This window comes from Seriola lalandi, unplaced genomic scaffold, assembly GCF_002814215.2.
Source record: "Seriola lalandi dorsalis isolate HSWRI2012SDOR001 ecotype SW California unplaced genomic scaffold, Sedor1 jcf7180002054972, whole genome shotgun sequence".
NCBI classification, from domain to species: domain Eukaryota; kingdom Metazoa; phylum Chordata; class Actinopteri; order Carangiformes; family Carangidae; genus Seriola; species Seriola lalandi.
In genome coordinates this window covers 6,667,653-6,691,562 of record NW_019525660.1, presented here as the reverse complement: position 1 = coordinate 6,691,562, position 23,910 = coordinate 6,667,653, and the positions used below count along the sequence as shown (strand labels likewise).

Below are 23,910 nucleotides of genomic sequence, written 5' to 3'. Positions count from 1 at the left end.
ACCCTAAAAGAATCTAAATGAATGCAATCAAAAAAAAAAAATCACAGGTAAGTCCATGAGCTCAAAGCCAATGCAGGCCTGTTCTGATACAGTCTGATATAGCAGCCACTGGAGCGTATCATGCCTGTGCTGTGTATCCAGCGACAGCCGCTGAGTACAGATAAAGATGTGTGTGGTCAACGTGCAGACTCTGAGCTGATGCCCCTACTATATGAATAAGCAGCCAGTCATCCAATCAGGTACATGCTGTGTACACAGAGGAGCAGTGGGAGTATCAATCCTAATTGAGTTCTCTGCATGAGCCATTTTTTGATTTAATTAAGACCAACTGATGGGATGGGTTTTTTTTTTTTGTCTTTTTAAAAATTTTTTAACTGTTGTGGGGATGCATATGCTTTTATTGAATTACACTTGAAGCTTTGATCCATAAATGGAGAATCAATGAATAAGGGAAGACAGCAGGGACTGCTGTTAAAAAACCCAATCACATAGGGCAGATATAGGAAGTCACATAATACCTGTAATTTCTACCCAAAGACATTTTTTCAACGTCGCAGTGTCTCACATTTCAGCTACAGAGGCTAAAAAGCTTCACTCTCAAGCCACGAAAGCAAATCACAAAGCTTTAATTGCAGGTACCACCATGGTGATAAATTATCTCTAGCCCCTAGATATCTTTCTCTGGCTCTCCTCTCTAATTAGTTTAGAAAGTAAGATTTTCCCTAACAAAAGCAGTAATTGTTAGTGAAAATCTAACTTTCTGGATCATTTAAATTTAAGGCCACAGTAAGTCGTGTCAGTTCCCTGTGACTTCTGATGGAGGTTGATGATGTCAACAGATTACAGTCCACCTCCAACAATTGTTGTTTGCCTCAGGCGTGGCTCATTATATGTGCATAAAAATTTAACTGTGTTCACCCATAAAAAAGAGACCACACTGTGACATATAGGAAACCCATCATCAGGTGCCATAAAGCAAATATCACATTGTTGCTGAAGATGGAGACAGGATGTCGAGAAGGAAATTACAGCGCTGTGAATCTTTCCAGCAATTAATTGTCGCTTCATGCTGATTGAAATGCCGAAAGATGATGCTCAAGCCATCAGAAAGCTTGAAAGGAATTTTTTTCACGGTGGCCCTGAGAGCTCAACGCACTTAAACCTAAGAAAACACTTGTAAATAGACAAATTCAGAAAACATCAATTTGACAACACACGTGCTGCAAATACTGACGAAACAAACAAATATACAAACGCGCTGCAAACAGTTACCACGGAAGTGTTTCCAGCAGACACCAAAAAAAAGTGATGAACCCGGCATGGACGCACTTGCATCGATTGTTGCTCAATGCACGTCACAAAGCATTCAACAAGTGCGTCCCAGCGTTTGTGTATTTGGTTGTGTCGTGAGTATTTGCAGAACTTGTGTTGTCAAATTGAGGAAGACGTTTCCTCAATTTGTTTGTGTTTTGTCTCTTTGCAATGTGTTTTCTTAAGTTGCAGTGTGTTGAGCTTCCAGGTCCACCGTCCATCTCTCCTCGTAGTCTTTCTTATTTTGTAGGCTCACATTCACACTCCAAGACTGCAGGTCATAAACACCCCATAGTGTTATACAGTGGTTCAGTGTTTAGAAAAAAGTACGACTGATAGTATCCAGATGGAGCCATCTTTATCCTCCATTGCTATGATAACCAAGGATGAATGAAGTGGGGCAAAGGGCATGAGATACGTAGCAGTAAGTATATTAGACATGTGACTATAGATTATGACCATATACATAAATCCATGGATGCCGCATTGGCCGCTTCAGCACGTTTTTTCTGGATAAAAAAAACACTAACATTTATATTTTGCAATTGATTTGGCAGATATCAATTTTACCAGACAAAACCATTTTAATGAAATGTATAATACTTTTATTTTCATGAAAATGTACAGATATTCTATGGTTTTGTTTTTATAAAAAATACAAATGTTTTTCTGCCACAGAGACATACATAACAGCAATATTTACAGGCCCATCTTTAAAAGACTGGCTTCTATATTTTATAATCAGCTAGTTTTACATGGTAGCTAATATGTAGGAGAGGTTGCCTTTAAGGTTTAAATACTTTTAAATAGACTTTTTAAATAGACAAAAATGCAAACACTGTAAGCAAAACTGATTTGCAACAAAAACACTGATACATTATAGGGAATCACTGCAGACAAAATGTGGACATTTCATGCAACAGCTATCAAGAGTCTTTGGCTGGCAGACCAAACACGGAGCAAATAAGGGATACCAGTCAGATCAGCGGCAATTGAAAAGTGTAAAAAAATGTATAACGTGTTTTCCAATAAGGTATCAAGTCATTGGTGTCCATGCTCAATTCAGCCAAGACTCCAAAGCCACAAATTAGAAAAGTTCAAGTAATGGCAAGTAAAGATACCATAGTCCACTTTTGACAAAAGAAAACATGGATAATTTAGAGGTCCTTGTATCACAAATGATGGTGCTTTAGTTGTAGTTGGAAAAGAAGCAGGATGTCTAGGAGTCATCATCAGTTTTTATGACATGAAAGAGGGTGACATTAAATATTACCTGGTGTCCGTTATTCCAGGCGTACAGTGCTCTCTCTCTGGCGTTGTAGTCAAGCATGGAGATATGAAAGTACTGGTTGTGGAAAGGAATATCTATGTACTCATAAGTTGAAGTCTTGGTGGAGTAAGCGTAGTAAACCTTTGCTCCTGACAGGTGAGAGTTGGTGATGTAGAGCGTCCCACAGATCATGAATGATTCGCCCGCATTCCTCTTGGAGTATTCAGTGTTCCACGTCTTCAGGACCTGCAGGGTGTCGGGGTCAATCTGGGAGATGACAACATTTCCAGCATTTTGATTTGTTGCGTACACAACCCACATTCCCAGTTCGTCAGCCATGACATCAATGTCGGAGTATCCTCCCCATGTATACGGGTACATGTTGTGGAAGCCAGCGAACTCCAAAGCTCGCTGGGCCAGCACACTGCCTGTCTCGAAGCTGTACTTGACAATAATATTGCTCTGATACTTGTTGTAGTAAAGTGATCCATTGTACACAATGTGATTGGTTCCCTCCCATTTAAATGGAAGGCTGTAGGTTCGAGAAACCACTCCTACTACAAAGTCCTCCATTGTCTTGTACTCACGCACAATCTTGCTGTTGGTGTAACTGTCCATATACCAAACCTACATCGGAGAGGATGAAGAGATTGGAAGAGAATGGATGGTGAGCCAAACTCAAATCTGATACATCCTGATAAACAATCAAAACTAATCTCCTTGTAACCAATTTTTAAAAAGACAGAATATGAAAACTCTACTCCACATTAGAAACTACTAAAATCTGCTGTTGTGATATTCTGCCTACTCTGAAAACACAACACATATATTGCACACAATGCACAGCCCTTGGAAAGCACTCCCCTGCGCCCGTAACTCACCCTGTTGTTTCTGGTAGATGCTAGAGGATCAGTCATCCATGCCCCAAACCGGGTTCCAGATGTCTTTATTGTAACAGGTCCAGTGATTTTCATTAATTTCCCACACGCTGTTAATAAAGAAATGCAGCGATAAGATGTGCTGTGGTGGTTTTTGTCTCTAACTAGATTTCTCAAGCCAATTTCATGCCTGTGCCACCAGAGAGTGTGCCCTCTGTGCATACTAAGATAGCACTGGCAGCAAGCTGCTTTATTTAACTTGAAGCACAATGGTGCAACTACTGTTTGTAGCCAAAGGCAAGTCAGCTCTCTTATGTCTATCCAATATTATTTTTTTCAGTGCAGCTCAAGACTATCAAAAAGCTAGTAGATAGACCTCCATCAAAATCTTTAGTTATGAGCAGATTGTTTTGGTAAACTACAACAGATTTGCTTTGAGCACACCTATCAAATTAGTCTTTAATTACAATAAAATGAAAATGCTGTGTAAAACTTGCAGCTGAAATATACAAACTCTTCCAGAATTTCTTTCTCTGTCAATAGTGTTAAAACATATTAAAATGATATGTTTTTCCGGTGGTGCTTCTTCATTTTGTTTTGTCAGTTTGCTACAACATGATACTTTCAGTAGCTTTTCAGGTTTTGGCACATTTTACTGTTTGAAGAGCAAAAGGCTGTAAATACACCAACAGTCTGCAGGAAGGGAAGCAAATTTGCTTCTTTCCTTTATCTGCATAAGCTGAATCAAGATAAAAAAGTTAATTTTTTTGAAGGAAAACAAATTTTGGTGTGGAGGAAAGCATTGCAGCAACTGAGTAGGCTTTGAAAGGTAGCCTGGATGGTGCCTTGGAATGAACAAAGAACCCACTTCTCTTGTGGTCTTATGCTTAAAACTACAAGAAAGGGTGTCAAAGATGTACAATTTAATCATTTTTATTTACATTTCTCCTGTGACTATTTTCTTCTGCAGCAGCAAATCAACAGTAAACCATGAGGACCAAAAGTTGTTACTATGGCAACAATATGGATGTAACAATTTGGCCACTTGTGCTAGTGCTCTATATTTACTCGTACCATTGCCAGTGCTATCTCTGAATAGACTGTACAAAACAATGGACACTTGCATTACTAGAATACAGGAATATGCCAGCTTACTTAGATAACTCATACTACCATCCAGCTGCCTATAGTGTTCACTACTCACTGAGTTTGCCCATGCAGCTGCGAAGCCTGTTGTCCAATCGCAGGACTCTCTGGTAGAGCTCATCATAGTCATACGCCCCAAGTTCCTCCTGGATTCCTGTCAGCACTGCTGACAGGTTCCTGATCTCCTCCTTGAACTGGGAGATGAGCGCAGCATCCATCTTGTACTGCTCCAGCACGGGGATCAGCGGCTTCAGCTCATCCATCTTGTCCTGAAGCTCCTGCGACGCGACAATGACAGCAGCAGAAATGGAAAACAGAGAGAGGAGGAAGGATGTAGAATGGTGTGATGGTGCAATTTTTTACTATGATACAACGTTCATACGATATTCAAGATATTTGTTGGTGGTCAACCAAGCTCGTGGTTGTTCCACACAGTTATTTTCCCAACTCGTTCAGTATGTAGCAACATGCCACACCAGAGATATTCTTATTCCCATACCAGCTGTGCAGTGCAATCCACACCGGGCAAATGCAGCAATAAAACAGCCCCTGAAACAGCCACAGATGTGAGCGCTTGCTGAATAAGAGAGCTTCTGAACATTTTTTTGTTTATATTCTCTTTAATTTCTTGCTCACATAAAAGGTCCACAAACTGACAAAGAATTTTGTCCTCAATTTTGTCAACATCTTCCTCTGTGCAACTTATCCAGAGGATCTCCAAATAAAGGAAAAGAGATCCATCTGCCAGTTGGATGCGGCTGAATATTTATAATATATCCACATTAAAAAGGCCACACAGACAGTGATAGTGCAACACTGTGCAAACAGGTTTCATTACACAGGATTCATTGGCTGTGTAAAACTCAAAGAAGACTGTGTTGGGTAGATATGAGCCAAATGCACTGATTTAAACCTCAAGCTAAATGTAAATGTAACATGCGGTGTATCTTAATGAAACATTGGTCCATGGTGTATACCAATTACAAATAACATTTCCTGGTTTGAATCTGATCCATTAATTTGCCTGTTTTCTATAGTTCTCTTTTAAAAAATATAATTAAGAAAAAAAACTCCTATGCTGAATTAAGCTCAAAATGGCACTTGTGAAATGAATAGTGCACAAATCAATTCAGCTGAAAAAGTAAAAACTAAATTGAAAAGGGTTAGTTCCTTTGAACATTTTACCAAACCAGGTCATTGCTGTACATACCTGGAAGTTCCTGGCCATGACGGATTTCCTGTCATCCTCAATCTGTCTGAACTTGGTCCTCAGGCCCTTCATCTGGTTCTCCATCTTCATGACATATTGGAAATCCCTCTGAGTTCGCAGGTTCAGCACCTCAATGGACTGAGACATGTTCTGCACCTAGAATAAGACAAGCCACGATAAATAACGGAGTTATCGTGCACTAATTGGACATTTCGTTGTATAGTATAGGTAACTCTACAAGTGAAAAGATGATGCCTTCCCTCCTCTCCTTCCTTTCACTGCAACTAATTGAAAGGCACTTTGATGGCTTTTCCCTGGTGAACCTGTGTGTGAGCCTGAATGTATAACAACCTATTGTTGAAAAAGAACAAACGTGGCAAAGCCTAGCAGCAGTGCAGCAGTGTACCTAAAAGAACAATGCAGCTTTATTCCTCCATCATTCCCATCTTTACCAGGAGACTGTGTGTGCCTCTGTGTATATATGCTGCACTGGGGTGGTAAACACCCTCCTTAACTTGTGCTTACCTTCTCTAGTAGCTGGCGCAGCTGTCTGCTCTTGGCATCTCTGGAGCACAGGCTCTGTTCTGGTGCCACCACTGTGCAGATACAGCGCCCATCAGCATCCTGGGCCGAGCTGTACACCTGCCAGCCCTCCTTTGGGGCAATAGTCTGCAAGTAGAATCAAATACACACTAGGGTACACTGATATTAGATTAAGTCAGTAATTTCCTGTTTATGTGATATTGGTTCTCTTTTGAAAGCTGTAAGTAATTCTATGTGTATGAACAAAGACATGCTGCTATAAATGCGTCTACTGTGAAAGAACCATGGCAGACTCCATCAGTGGTGTGCAGCTACAAACACTGTTTCAAATTATGATCAGGAACAATTTCACAATTTTAAAATATAATAACTAGTTGATATTGCATGTCTGATAGGTGCCATGTGTAAAAGCTACATCTACAGACAAGGTCCTAAGGTTCAGTTTTAGGTCCGCTGTGTTTTTGTGTTTACAGTAAATTCATCTGTGGTGTATATTCTGATGTGGATATTAAAACCATGCAAAAAACCTTTGTTTTTAAGGTTGGATGCTTTTAAGATGAATACTGATGAACCCCCAGTTTCTCACAGTGGCTAAACACACTCATTAGTCAATCCCCAGACTAGTTCATTTGGTGCTACTTTACTGAGGTAATACCCTCATTACAAACAGTTAGGCATCTGGATTTCTGGCAAATTCTCCATCTAAGCATGTATGAATACATTTGACAGAGGGTTGAAGGGGAAACTTGCAGTAACTTATACAGAAAGAAGAATTTTATAGTAAGAGGTTAGAGGAGGCAAGCCTTCTCTCAGCTCTGTATTATGGGCATAATTTATAGGCATGTGGCTGCTTCCACTCCAAAATGCCTAAAGGCTGTCTGCCCCTCTGCTTGCAGATTCATTACAGGTGGCTCTTGTTCAGGGTATTGTATTGTACTGTATTGTGTCATGGTTTGCCATGGCAGACACCTTTTTGTTAGTTTTGTTTGGACTTTTCTCACTTTCTGTTTTATTTTGTAGTTGGTTTCCTTGTGTGTCCCTGTTTTTGCTTCCTGTCTTGGTCCTGTTTCTGTGTGGTGATTGTCTGCCCCGCACTAATGTGTTTCACCTGTGTTCAATCACCCTTGCCTCCCTTGTGTCTATATAGTCTTTGTGCTCCCCTTTGTCTGGGTCAGTTCGTCTGTTGATTTCTGGGTTTGTCCTCAGTCTGTTCATGACTGGTTTGTCCTCGGTCTGTTCATGTTGTCGGTTCATGTCTCCTGTTTAAGTTCTTGTGTTTCCCTGTGCTTCACCAGTGTTGTGGAAGCTCTTTTGTTTAAATAAACCTTTTGCACCGTCTCCCATGTGTTGGTGAGACATTTTGGGTCCAGCCTTACCCCTCAAACCCTGACATATTGTATTGTATTGTATTGTATTGTGTTGTAAAAGGGAGCCCAGCATTGTGAGGAAAAGTTTGCTGGTCTTCTGTTGTGTCTCTGCAAACTGCCCCCGTACTAACCAAAGAGCCTGAGGTTATTTCTGATCTCAGGATTGGCTCATACACCACAAACAAGATAACGATCTATCTTTTCATCTAGTCATTGTTATAGAAACACCTCATGGATCCAGACACTACGTTATACCTTTACTTTACCCCACTCCTTGAAAGTTACATTGACGCTGGGTTAGGTTACTACTGTGGGTAGTAAGCTACTTAGCTAGATATGCTAACATTTGCCGCTTACATTAGAAAAGACAGATGCACATACACACATATATACATATCCATTCCTTAAACTTCTGTTCTTGTGTTTTTGGTTTTGGAGTATCAGTCTTTATGCGGCCCGTGCTAAATCTTAAGCTTTACAGGCCTGCTGCACCTAATTACAGTTGCTAAGCTGTGATTAGACCATCACTGGTCAGGAAAGGGATTTAACAAATAGTCAATTACCCTGCGGCTGGGTGCGTTATTTCTCATAACTGTATAGGTTGGAGTAGATAATCCTGCATATAACAGGCTCATGGTTTTTTTAATCATATTTCATAATATGATTATAATAAAAAACGTTCCTATTACTACGTCACTAACATGCCATGTTAGAACTGTGGGAGAAGTGTCTGGCCAAAAACAAGTGCGGAACTTTGAAAAATGGAGACGTGAACTTCGAGTAACTTCAACTTTTTCTCAGTTATTCATAGGACCTGTGGCCATTCACTTTCTAGCAATAGAGAGATTTAGCTGACGCTTCAATCCAACAAAAACAGACAAACAAGCCTGAAGACGCCTTTGTATTCATATACATATTTATGTACTTTGCCACCAAGGATTCTGCTGGTAAACTTTGTCATCCATTATAATCCCAGTGGCACAGGAGGGGGAGTTTATGAACAGACAGAAGAGTTGAAGAGGTGGTTATATGTATATATATATAAATATATATATATATATATATATATAAACAGTAGCTGAAAAAACTAAGAAAAGAGGACAATGCTGACAAAGAAAACGAAAGACGACTTGACTGTCGATTAGAAAAAAGAGATAGAGGTAAAAGAGTAGGCATTCAGGCAGATATATCACTACAGGGAAGTACAAAGGCAGCCAGCACGAGATAATGAGATGAGGTGAGGGATAAACAGGAAGGGCACCAACGTGTACCGAAGAGTAAATGAAAGAGAAACGGACCGAGGGACTACATAGGGTTAGGCTCACAAGCGTTATTGGCAGTCAAGTCCATCTCAGTGATGCTGACTTATTGATTACAAATCCCTCACTAATGCATGACAGCACAGGCATAAAATAGTGCAACCAGTTCTATACAAGCACTGGCTGACATTGGTTCATTTGATTACCCTAAACTAGGACTGTTTCCTACCTGTACATGGGGAACAACATGTTTTACCTTGTGCAGTTCAACAATATTGTATTTTACTTATGAAAACGCGTTTGTTGATGAGGTGAAGATGAGGTGAATGTTTTTCAATATTTTCTATCTTGCACTATGTTAGATAGAAAATCAGGCTCTAAGGCTACAATGGTTTCACAGAGCTGCACGCCAAAGTCTAGTCATTAATCATCCCCACAAAACAGCATCTAGCAGCTCAAAGTGCTCCCCAGCCACCCAGCAGAGTTCTGCTCTCTGCACAGGCATCACACACACACACACACACACACACACACACACACACACGCATGATTGGTTACATACAGTATGTAATGCACACGCAAACACATAACCAGTTGGCAAGACACATTCATGTTTCCTATGCTCCCAGTCTCTCTTTGCTAAGGTTTGACTCATGGCTGATATACTGCACTCATCAATATTTTTTGAAGACGACAATAAACAAAATTTTGTGCCAGAATTCAATATGTTTGCAGTCAAAACCAGAGAAGAACAGCAAAATGTACCATCCCTCCATGGTTTCTCAAAAGATTTCTTCATTAAATCATTAAATCATTAACCTTTTTTTAAAATCAGACCAGTGTATCTGAGATATGACCTATGCTATGATAAACACAGCTACCTAACTATCCCTTTGCTTTATAGTCATTAAATGATTCCATTTAAAAATGTACTATGAGTAAAATCAAACTTGCAGCAGATCACTTCTTAACACCTAGTTAGCTTTCAGTTTTCTCTGTGAATTGTGGTTGATATGCAATACTCTCCCAGCCCTTAAACAACACTTTTCACAGGGGAAAAGCAATCATATGGCTTGCCAATAAAAGCAAGACTTTAGGGCAGTTTAAAAAGTAAACACTGTAAACAAACAAAAAACATTAATTTTATTATATCACTCAAGAGTTTTCCATTTACTTTGAATTAGATTGTATTCAAATCCCACTTCCTGAGGTTTCAAAGAGACAATAATTCATGCCATTGTGTCAAACTAAGACAGATTAGATGTGTATCTTATAGTGCAACTGAGACTGATTTCTACATGTTTACCTGCTGTCTGTCTCCTACACAAAAATCTATTCCTACACCCAAAACATTACGGATCATTCTGTTAACGGCAATCTTAATTACTTTTTAAACTTTAACTTAAAGGTCCCATATTGTATAAAGTGAGATTTCCATGTCTTTTTGGAATATAAAGTAGGTCTAAGTGCTATATTAATACTGTGAAACGATCAAAACATTCAGTCCACAGAGAAATTACAAGAGAGGCTCAGAGCTCTTTGATTGGTTCACCAACCTATTGTTGGTAGAGCTGCAGAGAGACGCCTGAAAGAGGAGATGTAAAACTAGATTGAGATGGTTTTAGTACTTAAAACCACAAATGTGGTTCTATATAACTGTGAAAAAAACTACCCATGCACAGCCAATATTAGCGATCAGGTGCTGGTAAGTCACAGGAAAATCCACTGCACACTGAGATGACTTCACTGTGACTATTATTGAGAGTGAACAACGCATTTTATTTGTGCGGCTGTTGTGTTGCGTATATAGTTAGTAAACTTAAAATTAATAATGTCTGTGAAGTCTTGTAATTATACTGAGTGAACTTGAAGAAGCCACAGGCAAAATGCGTTGTCAGTAAAAGTCACATTGAAGTCATTTGAGTGTGCAGTGGTTAAGTTTGATTTCCATAAATATACTGTGTCTTCTTATGAATATCAAAACAAATAAAACCCCCGGAAAAGTGTAAAATATGGGACCTTTAAACCTGATTTAAACCATTTTTACATGTCAATCTCTCTGTTATTCTTCATTTCTAACTTTTCAACTCATGAGGACATAAACAGCTTTAGGATGCCTGAGTGAAATCAGGTTTGGCATTTACAGTACTTTATATTATGACTGCATCTCTCATTGAGCCGACAAGAAATGACAGATGACAGAAAAAGAATGGAAAACTTATTAACATAATCTGAAATAACATGCTCAGTTTTATGTATTATTATCTTGTAGCCAGCCACAGGTTTGTTGTTTGTGTTATGTGTGTGTTGTGTTTATTGAACAGTGTAGTTCAGAAAAACCTATCTTACAGTCACGTTAGAAGAAGCTTTTCAGCCATGCTAGTAGCGTGGCTGTGTGGATGTGAGTCGATCAGTTGTGTCTAGACGGAAACATCTTAACAACTATTGGGGATGGACTGCCATGAATTTGTTTCAGACGTTTTTATAACGTAGACTTTACTTTCCTAATTATGGATCACTCAATAAATGCATACATGGTCAACAGTGCACCGATACAGTGTAAACAATAGTGGTATTTAATTCCTCCCTGTGGAAGATACTCTTCGCAGCAGACAGGTATCCTACCAATTACACACCTAATTTTCGGTTTGTTATTCTGTCTTGAACATGAATGTATTTTTCCTTGGCTATCACACAATTACCATTAACTTCATCTTGAACCTGTTAGTGTGATTTAGGGAAAAATGTAGGGAGTCAATGAGGGAGTAAAACTGAATAGATAGGTTAATACTGGTGTAACACAGCTAAGAATGAGTAAGTAAATGATGGCAGGGAGAATTAGCTGCTGTCATCAGAGCTGTGACTGAAAACACTGTTGAAAGGGGAAGAATATTAGATAGTGCTGCTTCGTGCTTTACTTTTTCAAGCACATCATTCAGTTCCAGTTAAAAGAACCTTGTTTTATCCTCTTGTTGTTTTGTTTTGCATTAAAAAGATCATTCTTTTTCTATCAATATTGTTTAGATAAATCAGTAGGTTTCATTCTGAGCATGTTCTGGATGGATACTTTAGAATATTTTGAATCCATTTTCAGTTTGTTATTCTGTCATGAATATGTATTTTATATATTTTGGAATATTTTCTACACCAGTAATTTTCACAAAATTTGAATAACACTTCTGTGAAATCACAGCACTTATGATTTGATAGATTTTGCTGCTCTTTGCACTCCTGCATGCAAAACTAAGACTTGGACTCTATCTGAGGAACAATTCTGTTTAGTGCTAAGGGGAAGCTGTTTTAGGCACTGCCAAGATTCACAGCAAGTTCATATACTGTAGCTGACTGCACTGTAAACTAATTTCCACCCTGCTGTGTATAGCCTTGGTCTTTTGATCTAATTCCTTCTGCCAGTCTCATAATGGCTGATTCCATTTGCTACACTGCAGCAGTATGAGTGAGAGATCGGTGCTAAAAAATTAAAAGAATGACAGTGGCAATGGCAGAAATCAATCTGTTATAAATACAGCCTTGAAATATAGCATTGGAGGTAACCAACTCCTTCAGCAGCATCACCTAGAGCTGCAGAGAGACAACAAATGGGCATATAATGGAAGTATAATGGAAGTGCTGTCTGGAGATAACTCTCAGAATTCACACATTCTTTTGATGCTCTTTGTCACAACTGGAAATCTCATAGAACAGCACAACTGGCGATTAAGTCTTTGCTTTGAGTCGGTCTCTTCTTAAACCTGGATCTCCATGTTAAAATTGGAATTTTTATGACATTAAAACACAAAAAAAGCCCAGTTAATAAATTTAGGAACAAATCCAAGTGCCGGCGCTGCCAACAAAACTAAATCTCATATCACAACAATACTGCTGTCCTGCCTGCCACAGACAAAGACCTAAACAGATGCTATCTATCCAGTCATCGATCAACCTGTCCAAACAAAAAGCCACCAAGATATTGGAGGCAAGTGAAGTGGAATGCGCATGTCAGTACTGTAACTGATGATCATACTGCTTAAATGAGTTAACATTTTTAGCTCTAATGGCAGGGGAAGATGAACTCACATGTGCAGCCAGCTCTGTAACCACACTGATGCAGACATCTAAGACAGCAGTGACAAATGGTAACACCTCTAAAGACAGCAGCAACAGCAATCCTGGCAGCAATAATCCTGAGGCCAAAAAGGTCCCAGACAAAAATACTGACAAAGAGATGCTGCATACTCTGCAAGGCTCGGGGGAGGGCGAAAGAGACAGCAAAAGAGAAAGCCATCTTTTCTCTCAGATGTGACTGTGATGAAAGGCGTGCAGGGAGATTAATTTCCTAGAGGCGTGCCACCTTCTTGCCGTTTTTGACCCCGGCAAAGAGAAGATTGAATAGATAATTCTGCAGGAGCTCGGCACATTCTGCCCCAGACAGCCTCTGAATGAGCTCCAGCATTATCTTGTTCACACCTTCGTGCTTCTTCTCTAGGGCCTGCTTCGATGAGTCTTCTGACTGAACGAGACGACATGTCAGTCACAAGCACCACGGAGGATGATAATGAAACAGTCATCAAACATTATCGGTGCAGCAAAGCTAGTGGACAGCTCCAGGCCACACTGAATGGCACATGCACACACAAGCAGAATACTAAACAGCTGTGACAGTGCTCCCACATAAAGTTATTTCACAGTAAGCTGAGATAAAGCCAGGTTTGAGGCTGTCTAAAGCTTCAGTGATTCTTTTTTACCTCTATTCCTTGTCATTAGAGAAGTGTCCACACTCAACACCAGGATGTTGGAGTAAGTGGGGTAAATCAGTGTAGCCAAAATTAAAACACAGGATGACGAAGTGTATGCTGGTGAATACTGGTGCATTTTGAATTTCTTTAAGCACCCTCATCTGAAGCATTACTCTTTTGGGATACATTTTACCAGAGGAGGCTCTGTAATTGGGATTTTTACTTATTATTTCCGTAATTGTGGTGGAGCAGTCTGCCGGGATAAGCACCCTTCTTTAATTCATGCGCAAATTAAATCTGTGTCATCCACATGCACATGTCTTGGCAGCTTCCTTGGGTAAGTGTTTGTAAAGTAAAAGCATGCTCATTAGTACTGCATAAGAAACTCAGAAAGTCTTGGAAAAGGACATCGCTTCCATATTAATTAATGTCACAGAATCTGCAGGCTTAGACAAGGTCACATGTTACAAAATGATGCAGCAAAGGCAGTTCACCTGATTCTTTCTTGCTCTTTAGCAACCTTTGAATTTTCTCCTTCTAATTATGCTCGGCAGTGTGGTCTGAATGCTGAGATGTTAAAGCTGTGTTTCACTTCAGCCTCCTTCCTGTAGCTGAAGCAAGAAGGATCGAAGGATTATGCATAACTTATGGATGTATGTGTTTGCACTGGTTTAGTTTAACCAGAGCAACAGGCAATAATTCCAATTATAAGATCTACTTGGATGAAACCATCAGAATACTGCTTTAAACTCTTAAGATACCATCACATTAGTATGGTCAATGCATTCCAGGAGATTCTTTGAAGTTATACTGCAATTTATTTGCTACTATTTCTCTTAAACTTACTTCCTATACTTTTACTGCAGTTAATGACTTGCCTTTCAGCAACTTCGAGAGAATGTGCCTAAATTTATTAATTCAAATAAAAGCAGGACAAATGGGCACTTGCTGTAAATATATAGCAGTTATCGGGCTAACTACTTTATGGACTGTTCATTGGTTTTGAAGAACTTACACCAAAAACGTTTGTTTATAATTAACATTTTAGACTGGTATTGAACTTTATTGTACAGTAGCTTTATAGACGTCAGAGGCGCCAAAACCAGGCGCGCTTGCTCCTTGGTGAATCGCTACTGGCCCAGTGTTTGACACAGAATTTCATTCTATTTGTGGCCAGTTTATTACATATTGTGACTGACCGGTGAGCCCAGTCCCGGCACACGCACGTAGCAGCTTTGTGCACCTGGAGGGGCGAGGAAGGGCTGAGTTTTGAATCACAACGTTGTATCACAATTACGACCATTATGAATGGGGAACAATGTGGCGGATTTACCAGGTAGCAATAAAGAACACTTCTCTGCGGAGCCTCATGCGTTACGGATGTCCAGGAGACAGTCATGATGCATGGCAATGTTGTGCAACACACAATATGCCACAAAGCAGCCAACTTGTCATCTCACTCCCCACTGCCAGGTTTTATGTAAGTAAAACTCTCCCATAGCCTTTAAAGGTGAATTTTATTTCTGTGATGTCATTATAATGTAAAGTCTGTCGGGTGAAATGGGGGCGGGGCCAGTTGGGGAAACACAAATTCAAATATACAATTTTTTTGAAATTCTTTTGGGTTTAAGCAATTTTCATTCAGTGAGTGGGCGCCATCAACATTTGAAGAGTTTGGGAGGTAAACAAATACTACAAAAAGACAAGAGCACAGGTGTAAGGAATGGAAATGGTGTGTTTATCTGTTATAACGTAGGTTGCAACTGTTAAATGCCTGGCTAACTAGTTTCACCCCTACAATAGTGACTTCCAAAGCCACAGAGCAAATCATTAACTAACTACATTAGTTTGTGGGCTTAAATGTTTAAAAAATGACAGGCTATGAAAAGCACATGCACTTTGTAGTTTTTCTCTCATCACACAACAAGAAAACATCTGTGCCCTCTTTATAGTTACCTGTGTACTTTACTTATAGTTTCCTGTTTCAATAATGTAAATTGAGTGGTTTTCTCATTTTTGATGAAAGACTTAAAGTGTAAAACTAAGTTCACTAAGTGTGCTGGACGTTTGTGGGAGCAGGGTGTTCTGTTGAATCTCTAGGTACGTTATTTAAATGTAATAATTTTTTTTTTTTTTCAGCTACAACTTCATTATTCTCAACTGCGTGTGAGTAAAGCCATATTTGGCATGTGTGGTGCTAAGTTGAAACTCAATTTAGACTCATGCTAATGTTAGTTAATATTAATATTAGCTAACATTAGCTAACTTGGCTACTTTAACTTGCCATGCTATTTCATTTGACAGCCTGTACACTAGGGTTATGCCGATGGATGGTGATCTTGGTGATTGACGATCATCAATTTAATTCAATTCAATTTTATTTGTAAAGCGCCAAATCATAACAAACATTATCTTCAGGCACTTTACAAGGTAAGGTCAAGACCTTACAATAGTCCGGAGAAATTTCCCACAATGACCAAGCACTTGGCGACAGTGGGGAGGAAAAACTCCCTTTTAACAGGATCAGAGCGATTGTCAATAGCTTATGACTTTGCCAATGTCAAGAAAATATTGGGTGTGTTTTTGTAATAGCTTATTATTATTATTTGTAATATTAAATCAATATTACATTTTAATTCCCTGCCATAATTTCACGTTGGCAGCCCCCGCATATAACCGATGCTTGCAACACTGATGCATGCACACACACACACACACACACTCCAACCAGCTGACTGTCATTTAAGCGTTTGTCATGTGTAGATGCCACGCTGTGATTAAACAGAGCAGAGGAGATCGATAAACAGACAGACAGAACATGCCACTTGATTTGGTTTATTAGCCTGCCGCCTTTTCATGGAAATTTCAGCCTTAACAGGGACGTGAAGGGACAATCAACAAGAGAGCTAGAGAGAGAGAGAGAACTGCAAGCCACAAATAGCTGTTTCTACGTGCCTCACCTGCTGATTTTGAGTGAATATTGTGAATGCACTAATTATTGAATTTAAATAATTAATGTTTTGTTTGTGATGACAATAAAGCCATAAAATGTACTTGTCATGCTACTGTCATCACTCAGGGTATCTGAGAAAGGGCAGAGAGACAGTGGCGAGCAAAACTCGACCCTCAAAATTTCTTCTACATTCAACAAGTGAGCAAAAATATGAAGGTGTGTGACGTGCACATAGGCTAAATTATAATTTGAAGTTATTATCCTTGGCAAATGTAAAATGACTAAAACATGACTCATTTATATTTCTTTAGGTGTACATGTGCAAAACAGATGAGCAGGAGAAATAAAAACCTGCACCATTTACACGGGCGTCATCATTCTGGATATTTAAAAGACAAGGCTAGATCAAAACTATGGCTGGACAGTGTGTGTTCAATGTGCAAAATTGAAGAGCATAGCTGAAGAACTGCTGTAAACAACGGCTGTAATGCCCCTCTGATGATGTAATGGAAATTGTTTACACTAATTCATTTTGAATCAGCAACAGCCAATAGGGAAACTCCAACACTCAATAAGTTCATCACTCAGTCAACGACAGACTTTTTGGGCTGGCCCCACTGTTGCAGCCAGCCAATAAATAAATGCTAACCTATACAGCTGGACTATAGAGACTGTCTGCAGCAGATGACACCCACTGAAATGATCACTGTGAGGACAGACAGGACAGAAACTGAAAGTCGGCTCATTGATTCATCTGCACTGTTTTGTTGATGGGACATCAGCCTGACATCTGCACATAGCTGTTAGCTGGTGTTTGCTCGCCGGCAGGGATAGACTGAATAAAGTAGAATCCACACACTGTTCACTCCACTTCCATGGCCTCATGTCTCATAGCCAGAGATAAAATCTCCTCAACATACACAAACTGAGCTCAGATCAGTCTGCAGTATTTTTGTCCCTCAGATGCCAAAGTCAGCTGACCATCCTGAGCCATTACGTTCCTGTAAACTGCAGCAGGTCCACATAGAGTCTAACTATTCACCTCACAGAGACTGAGGGCGGCTCATCATACAGCAGCTGTCACCTGAAAATAACCTTTTTGTGCTTGTTGCAATAACTCAACAAAGTAGACATTTTACACATAATGCAGCACGAACTGAACCACTAACAAGTAACCACTGCAGACACACACCATTTAGCACAGATGAACACATTTACTGAGAAAAGGCACAAATGCAAAGAATGATTTGGGGATTTTAAGAATCGATACTGGATTATTCAAATATAAATCACGATTAATGAAAATCGATTTTTTGATCCAGGCCTAACCTATCCTGCGTAGACTTGCATGTTTTACGTGTTTTTCCTTTTTGACTCATTTTTATTTGTTGTGTTTACTTTTTTTGTAAGGCGATTGGTTTCCTAAATTCTCCTGTTGAGTGAAGTCACACCAACTTTTTTATTTAAGTTACCAACACCTGGAAAGAGCAATTTACCACCAATTTACATTTACATTAGTTTGCTTAACAAAATAAAGTAAACAATTACATTTTAAGACATATTCTAAAATAATGGTTAACTTTACTTGACTTTTTCAAGGCAGCAAGTTTCCTACTTTCTTTAAATGAGACCAGTTAGTCAGATTTATAGAAATCTCTCATAATTTAAAAAATAAAAAACCTACTGTTTGAAATTACGCACAAGTCTTTAAGATGTTAGAATGAAATAAGAGTCTGATCTTACATTTTTCTCTTTTTAAAATACAGGGCTATAATGCCCTGGAATTCAAGAACAATCCTATTTCTTTAGTTACATGTTTTCTAAAGGGATCTTCACCTGGTGAAGACGGAGGCTTTTTGCCTGGGACATGCAGCTTTAGCTTCAGTCTTTAGCACCATATCATGTATGTAGCCATCAAACGCATTATAAAGACCCATTTTACAACATTTTCTATCGAGTCAGCTCGAGACATTAAAAAGTCAGCCAGAGTGTGTGTTTTTCACCCGCCAACGTAAGCTTAATTACCTCGGTAAAAGTCATCATTTCAGCTGGGAACACTGATAGTTGTCGGTTATGCATGAGAATCCTGCTACTGTCTGAAATCACTGTTTCAACATTTAATAGGTGGTAAATCTGCCATTGTTATGAGTATAAACTAAATATGTGCTCTGTGAGCACAGAAAGCGTAGCAACAGTAACTAAGGGGGATGGGATTTAGTGAATGGTCAGTGAGCCAGTTCTACACAAAAACCTGCTGGTATTTATAAAAGTTTGTGTTTACTTTTTCTTTAACTCAATTTAAGTTTTAGGTGACTCATATTACTACATCATATGACTACTTAATGCATTATATTACATTTTATCTGTGCTAGTAAGAAATTAACAAGCATAGCCCATAATTATCTCTCTGGCTGACTGAGTACAGTATAAATTCAGTGAGTCCACAAATGTCTTCCATTCATCTCAAGTCCAGCATTTCAGCTCTAATCCACTGACATGTGTCTGCTATGGAGACTGCTTGGGCTGTAATTATAGTAATTATAACGGAAACAGAGAGAGAGAGGGCCATAACTATGCCCCTGGTAGTTTCAACATCATGTCTCAACTCCTGTAATTATGCTTATGCTATTATTAACACAGCTGCATTCACCCAGAGGAGCGAAAAAGAGCTCACAACAAGGGAGAGTCGCTATAAACTGTCATAATAATCATATATAAAAAGAAAAGCATTTCATAATTATACATATTAATAATGGTTGTGTGGATGTACCTCTTTAAATTGGAATTAATAGTACAAACTAGAAACAAGAAAAAGGACAAAGCAACAAAATGCAAAAACAGAAAATTGTTCAGATATAACTAGTGGTCATCTGTCACTGTCAATAAGTAGACATATCATTACTATTGAACAGGATGTTCACAAAGTGTGCCGACCACACATACAATTGACACATCCCATAGCAAAAATTTAAAGTGACAGAAAGCTCATTACAACCTCACACAGGCTCAAACAGTCTAACATCTCTGTAAACGATTCACATCCATCATTGGTGAACTAACTTTCTTTATTTCCAGTCCATCTGACAACCGCTCTGACAACCCCCTCCCTGCTTCCAACATGAAACATGCAGCATCACAGCTAATGAATCTAATGGCAGTCCTGCGGCTAGATGTTTGCTTTGTTTGTGTTGACACATAGTTAGAGGGTGTCATCTTTAATTTTGCCCCTGGTGGAAACGTGACGTGAAATATGAAACCTTCAGCATTTTTTTTTGCTCCCATCGCTAAATGGTTGTGTGCATGTGAAGGTGTGTGCCCACAGCATCTCTCATATTTTAATATGGCATCTGTGCCAGACAATTTCCCTACCAAGGCTGCGTGTATCGGCCACATAAATGCTAATGCACGCTGAATAAGGATTTCAAACAAGCAAAGGATGACATCAGCCTCAGCAGACGACCCCTTCAGCTCAATAATAACTTTAAAGAATGCCTTTCTATGCTTTATGATTAATGATCAACAATATGTCATATAAATGAGAGGAAATAGCATCTCCTCTGCAGCCTTTGCAGCTGGGATCACATTTCAAATCAAATTTTTTAAGTGTGATCAAAGTCTGATTATATGACCTGAAACCTTTTAACAGAAGCTGAGCCTGAAAACTGTAACTCAATAAACTGGTATTTTAGAGTGCAAGTGTGTGTGTGTGTGTGTGTGTGTGTGTGTGTGTGTGTGTGTGTGTGTGCCTGCCACCTACTCAAAACAGCTAATACAGAGGGCAAGTGCCCACACAAAGCTCCATCCCACTGGTGCTGTAACCAAATCCCAGAGAGAAACTGTACATTAAAACATTCACATTACTCTCACCCTGGTTTTGCTCAGTGCATCCATGCACATCATTTGTTGTTTGCCAAAAAGATACAAACATATTCAGAAGAATTAAGGTTTATGATGAACTCTAAGAAAATATCATATCATCAAAAAAAAAAAAAAAACATCACTTACATCAAATCAGTGTGATTCAATCCAAAATCTCAAAATTGATTTTTAGACAAAATTACATCCAGTAGCTGTGATGACAAAGATGTGTTTATTGAATCTTAAATGGGCGATACAGGCCTGACGTCAGACTCCTGAAGTCTGTTAAGTCTCTCTTCCTGCTCTGATCAATATGTCCTCCAGGTGCACAATATAATGTGTAATCATAAAACATAAATTCCAGTCATCATTTTGATCATGATGAGAGTAACACAGTGCCGTTAGCAGCCACTGTGTAATTACTCGGCTGGCCATAAAGGAAAACTACACTATGCAAATATTTCATTATGGATCAGTTGTGTACACTGCAGAGATAATATCTGCCACACCACCACAAGGAGAAATCCACACCATTAGCCCTAGCTTTAGCACTTTCTTCAGGAAAGATCTGGGTTTGTCATCATTTTAACCGTGCTAACTTAAACCTGTGGGATAAAAATCAAAAAGGCAGCACTAAGACATACTTAAACTTAAATGCCAAGAAGCAACGGCTGCCAGCCCTAACAAAAAATGAGCATAACCTTGTATACAGGGTCTGACAGCCTGTGAGTGACAGTGACAATAATTTCCAGCTTAGTGTAATGCCATAAAAGGTTTGCCTTTCCCGATAATTTTTAAACCCTGAAGTAAAGGCCTTTGGGGCCATGCTAGCAATTTGCATGCAGCCCTCACTCAAGCAATGTCTCACTTTCCTCAACGGCAGTGGTGAATTCATTGATTTAATCATAAACAGATGAAAGATAGAAACTGAACTGGATGATAGTCGTCATAGGTAACCACAGGTAACACTTCAGAAACAAATTTCTGAATCATAGAGAAAATGACACAGTAGATATCCAGAGCTCTCCGTAAACACAGTGACGAAAATATGTAGATGCGATTATTATTATTATTATTTTCATGGTTAGCCTATCATTTACTTTTTCAATAAATTGATTAACCTATAGAGTAACAAAACTGATGGTGTGAAATTGCTCTTCTGTGTACCCACTGGTCAAATAACAAAAGCAAGTCCTCACATTTGAAGAGCTGTAACTAGGAGACATTTGGTAGTTCCACTTGATAAATGACATAAAAGATGAACTGATAACAAAACTGCCATCAGTTCATTACTTGTCCATGGACCAATTGGTTGACAACAGCATGATGAATCTCAACCCTCTGAATGAAGCACTATGCGTGTGAACGGATGGACAGGATTTTCTCCCTCTCTGTGGGCTGCTGCATAGCCACAGACAATGTGCAGTGAAGTTTCAGCACCAGAGAGTGGACAGCTCCACACCCACACCTTCAGAAGATCCATTGATTTATCCGTTAATTATAAGAGACTGTAAGCAGAGTTCAGTTACTCCATCTTTTCCTTAGTACAACACTACAACTCACTGCACATGCTATTCCATTTTCCTCATATCTGCTTAAAGTTAAGCACAAGTCAAACCACACAGTATAAAATTCAGACAGAAGAGACACAGTCTTCATTGGGGGAGAAGGAGGTTGTGTCACTGTGACATAACCATGTTCCTGCCGAACTATTACCATCAGTCACAAATAGAAGCATTTTTACACCCTTTGCATCACCATCTATTAAACAGCAAACAATCAGTAGCCTGTGCTGAAATGCTTGTGCAGCCATATGTACTTCCTCTCACAATTATATACCACATTATAACCAGTTTAGCTTACAAACAGAATTAGATCCACAAGTGGATGGATAATAACAGGTGATTAGTCACAAAAGAAAATGTTGTGTTTCAGCATGAACTTGAATTTGCTGCATACAATTAGCGCAATGCTTTTCAGGAAAACAGAGACGCTAGTTCGATGTTGTGCTCACGATGTGACTGATACAGGACATTTTTCCTCAGGAGGAAAAAATGACAAAACTGCATTGCAAATGTGGCAGTTTAATAATTTGTTGCTAATGTGGGAAATAAATATCCCCGCCTAAAACAGCATTTAAAAAACTACACGAATGGACATCATAGGCATAATCTACTATTTATCACTGTATTTTCAGAAGCCCTCAGAAGTTAGAAGCAGTAGAACTGATTATTACGGCTTGTTACCGCCTAGGTATGTGGAGGAGGACTGCGGGCGTACTGATTAGCCTACTATTCAAAGTTTAAATTAATAGTTGAAAATAGGTGCATTGAACCTACCCCGAAGTGTTGTGCCTCCTGTGGATTTGTAAAGCTCCTTAAATCTTGTCTAATAAAGTTTACATCACTGATGGCAAATGATGGCAAATATTAAATTGTGGGACTTTTCAGTGAAGTTTGGCATAACAGCCTCCTTACATGAAACAGTGGCACGTATTGGGGTGATGGTTACTGTAGAGACACTACAGGCTGTACGTCCTCAAACCCGAGTACAATAGCTGTTGACAGTATGCAGTCATGAGTATAGAGCCTCGCTCCGAGACGAAACAAGTGGCAGAAAACGAGCAGAGAGAATGAAATAAGAAACTCACCATGGAGGGATATAATCCGAAGATGATGAGGAAAAGGACGGGGTACAGGACGCTCAACAGGACCCGCATGCTGACGGGCTCCGGCCAGCCACTTTTCTCCAAGGTGCAGTCCTTTAACATAGAGCTCCTGTCCTTCTGTTCACCTTTTTTCTTTTTTTCTTTTTTTTCTTTTTTATCGTTGTCGAACCGCAGAGAGAGCGCTCCGGCGGCGGCACAGCGTCCACACGTTCACCGGCATCACACTCACCGTTCCCCGGTGCTCCGACTGAGGGCAGTGCCAAGGAAAAAAGTTTTGAGCGAGAGGGGAAATATTCACATATTTCAGGTCTAGCAGACTGCAGGGGAGGCGCAGCAAGGATGTGACATCACTTGGGTTTGAGGGGCTATCTATCTATCTATCTCATCTATCTATCTATCTATCTATCTATCTATCTATCTATCTATCTATCTATCTATCTATCGACCTTCAAATTCACCTTCAGATTTTGGCTGCCCACACCTTGTGACAGTTCTTGTGACACTGAGTTTCTACACATGTGGTTTTATATGGATAATAATGATGGTTTAAAAAAAAGTTGTAGGAAACTGATTAACTACACCCCAAGAAAACAAGGAATAATTCATGCAACAGTCCATACATTAATACTGGTGCAGAGTTGTCCCCTTCTGTTTAACTGGGCTTCACAAACATGTCAATAAATAATCACGTTGAAATGAGCATTGTGCTTG

The 23,910-nt window shown here is 39.3% G+C and overlaps 1 protein-coding gene across 1 annotated transcript; it reads right to left on the bottom strand.

Annotated features, from left to right (window-relative positions):
- Window positions 1-1,899: 1,899 nt before the first annotated feature.
- olfm3a (olfactomedin 3a) lies at window positions 1,900-23,476 on the bottom strand. Its single transcript, XM_023398006.2, has 6 exons — window positions 23,182-23,476; window positions 6,341-6,484; window positions 5,816-5,971; window positions 4,664-4,883; window positions 3,463-3,569; window positions 1,900-3,208 (listed from the first exon to the last, which is right to left on the bottom strand). The coding sequence occupies exons 1-6, from the start codon at window positions 23,299-23,301 to the stop codon at window positions 2,531-2,533; spliced, it is 1,425 nt and encodes a 474-aa protein (XP_023253774.1). The 5' UTR covers window positions 23,302-23,476; the 3' UTR covers window positions 1,900-2,530.
- Between the last annotated feature and the right edge of the window lie 434 nt (window positions 23,477-23,910).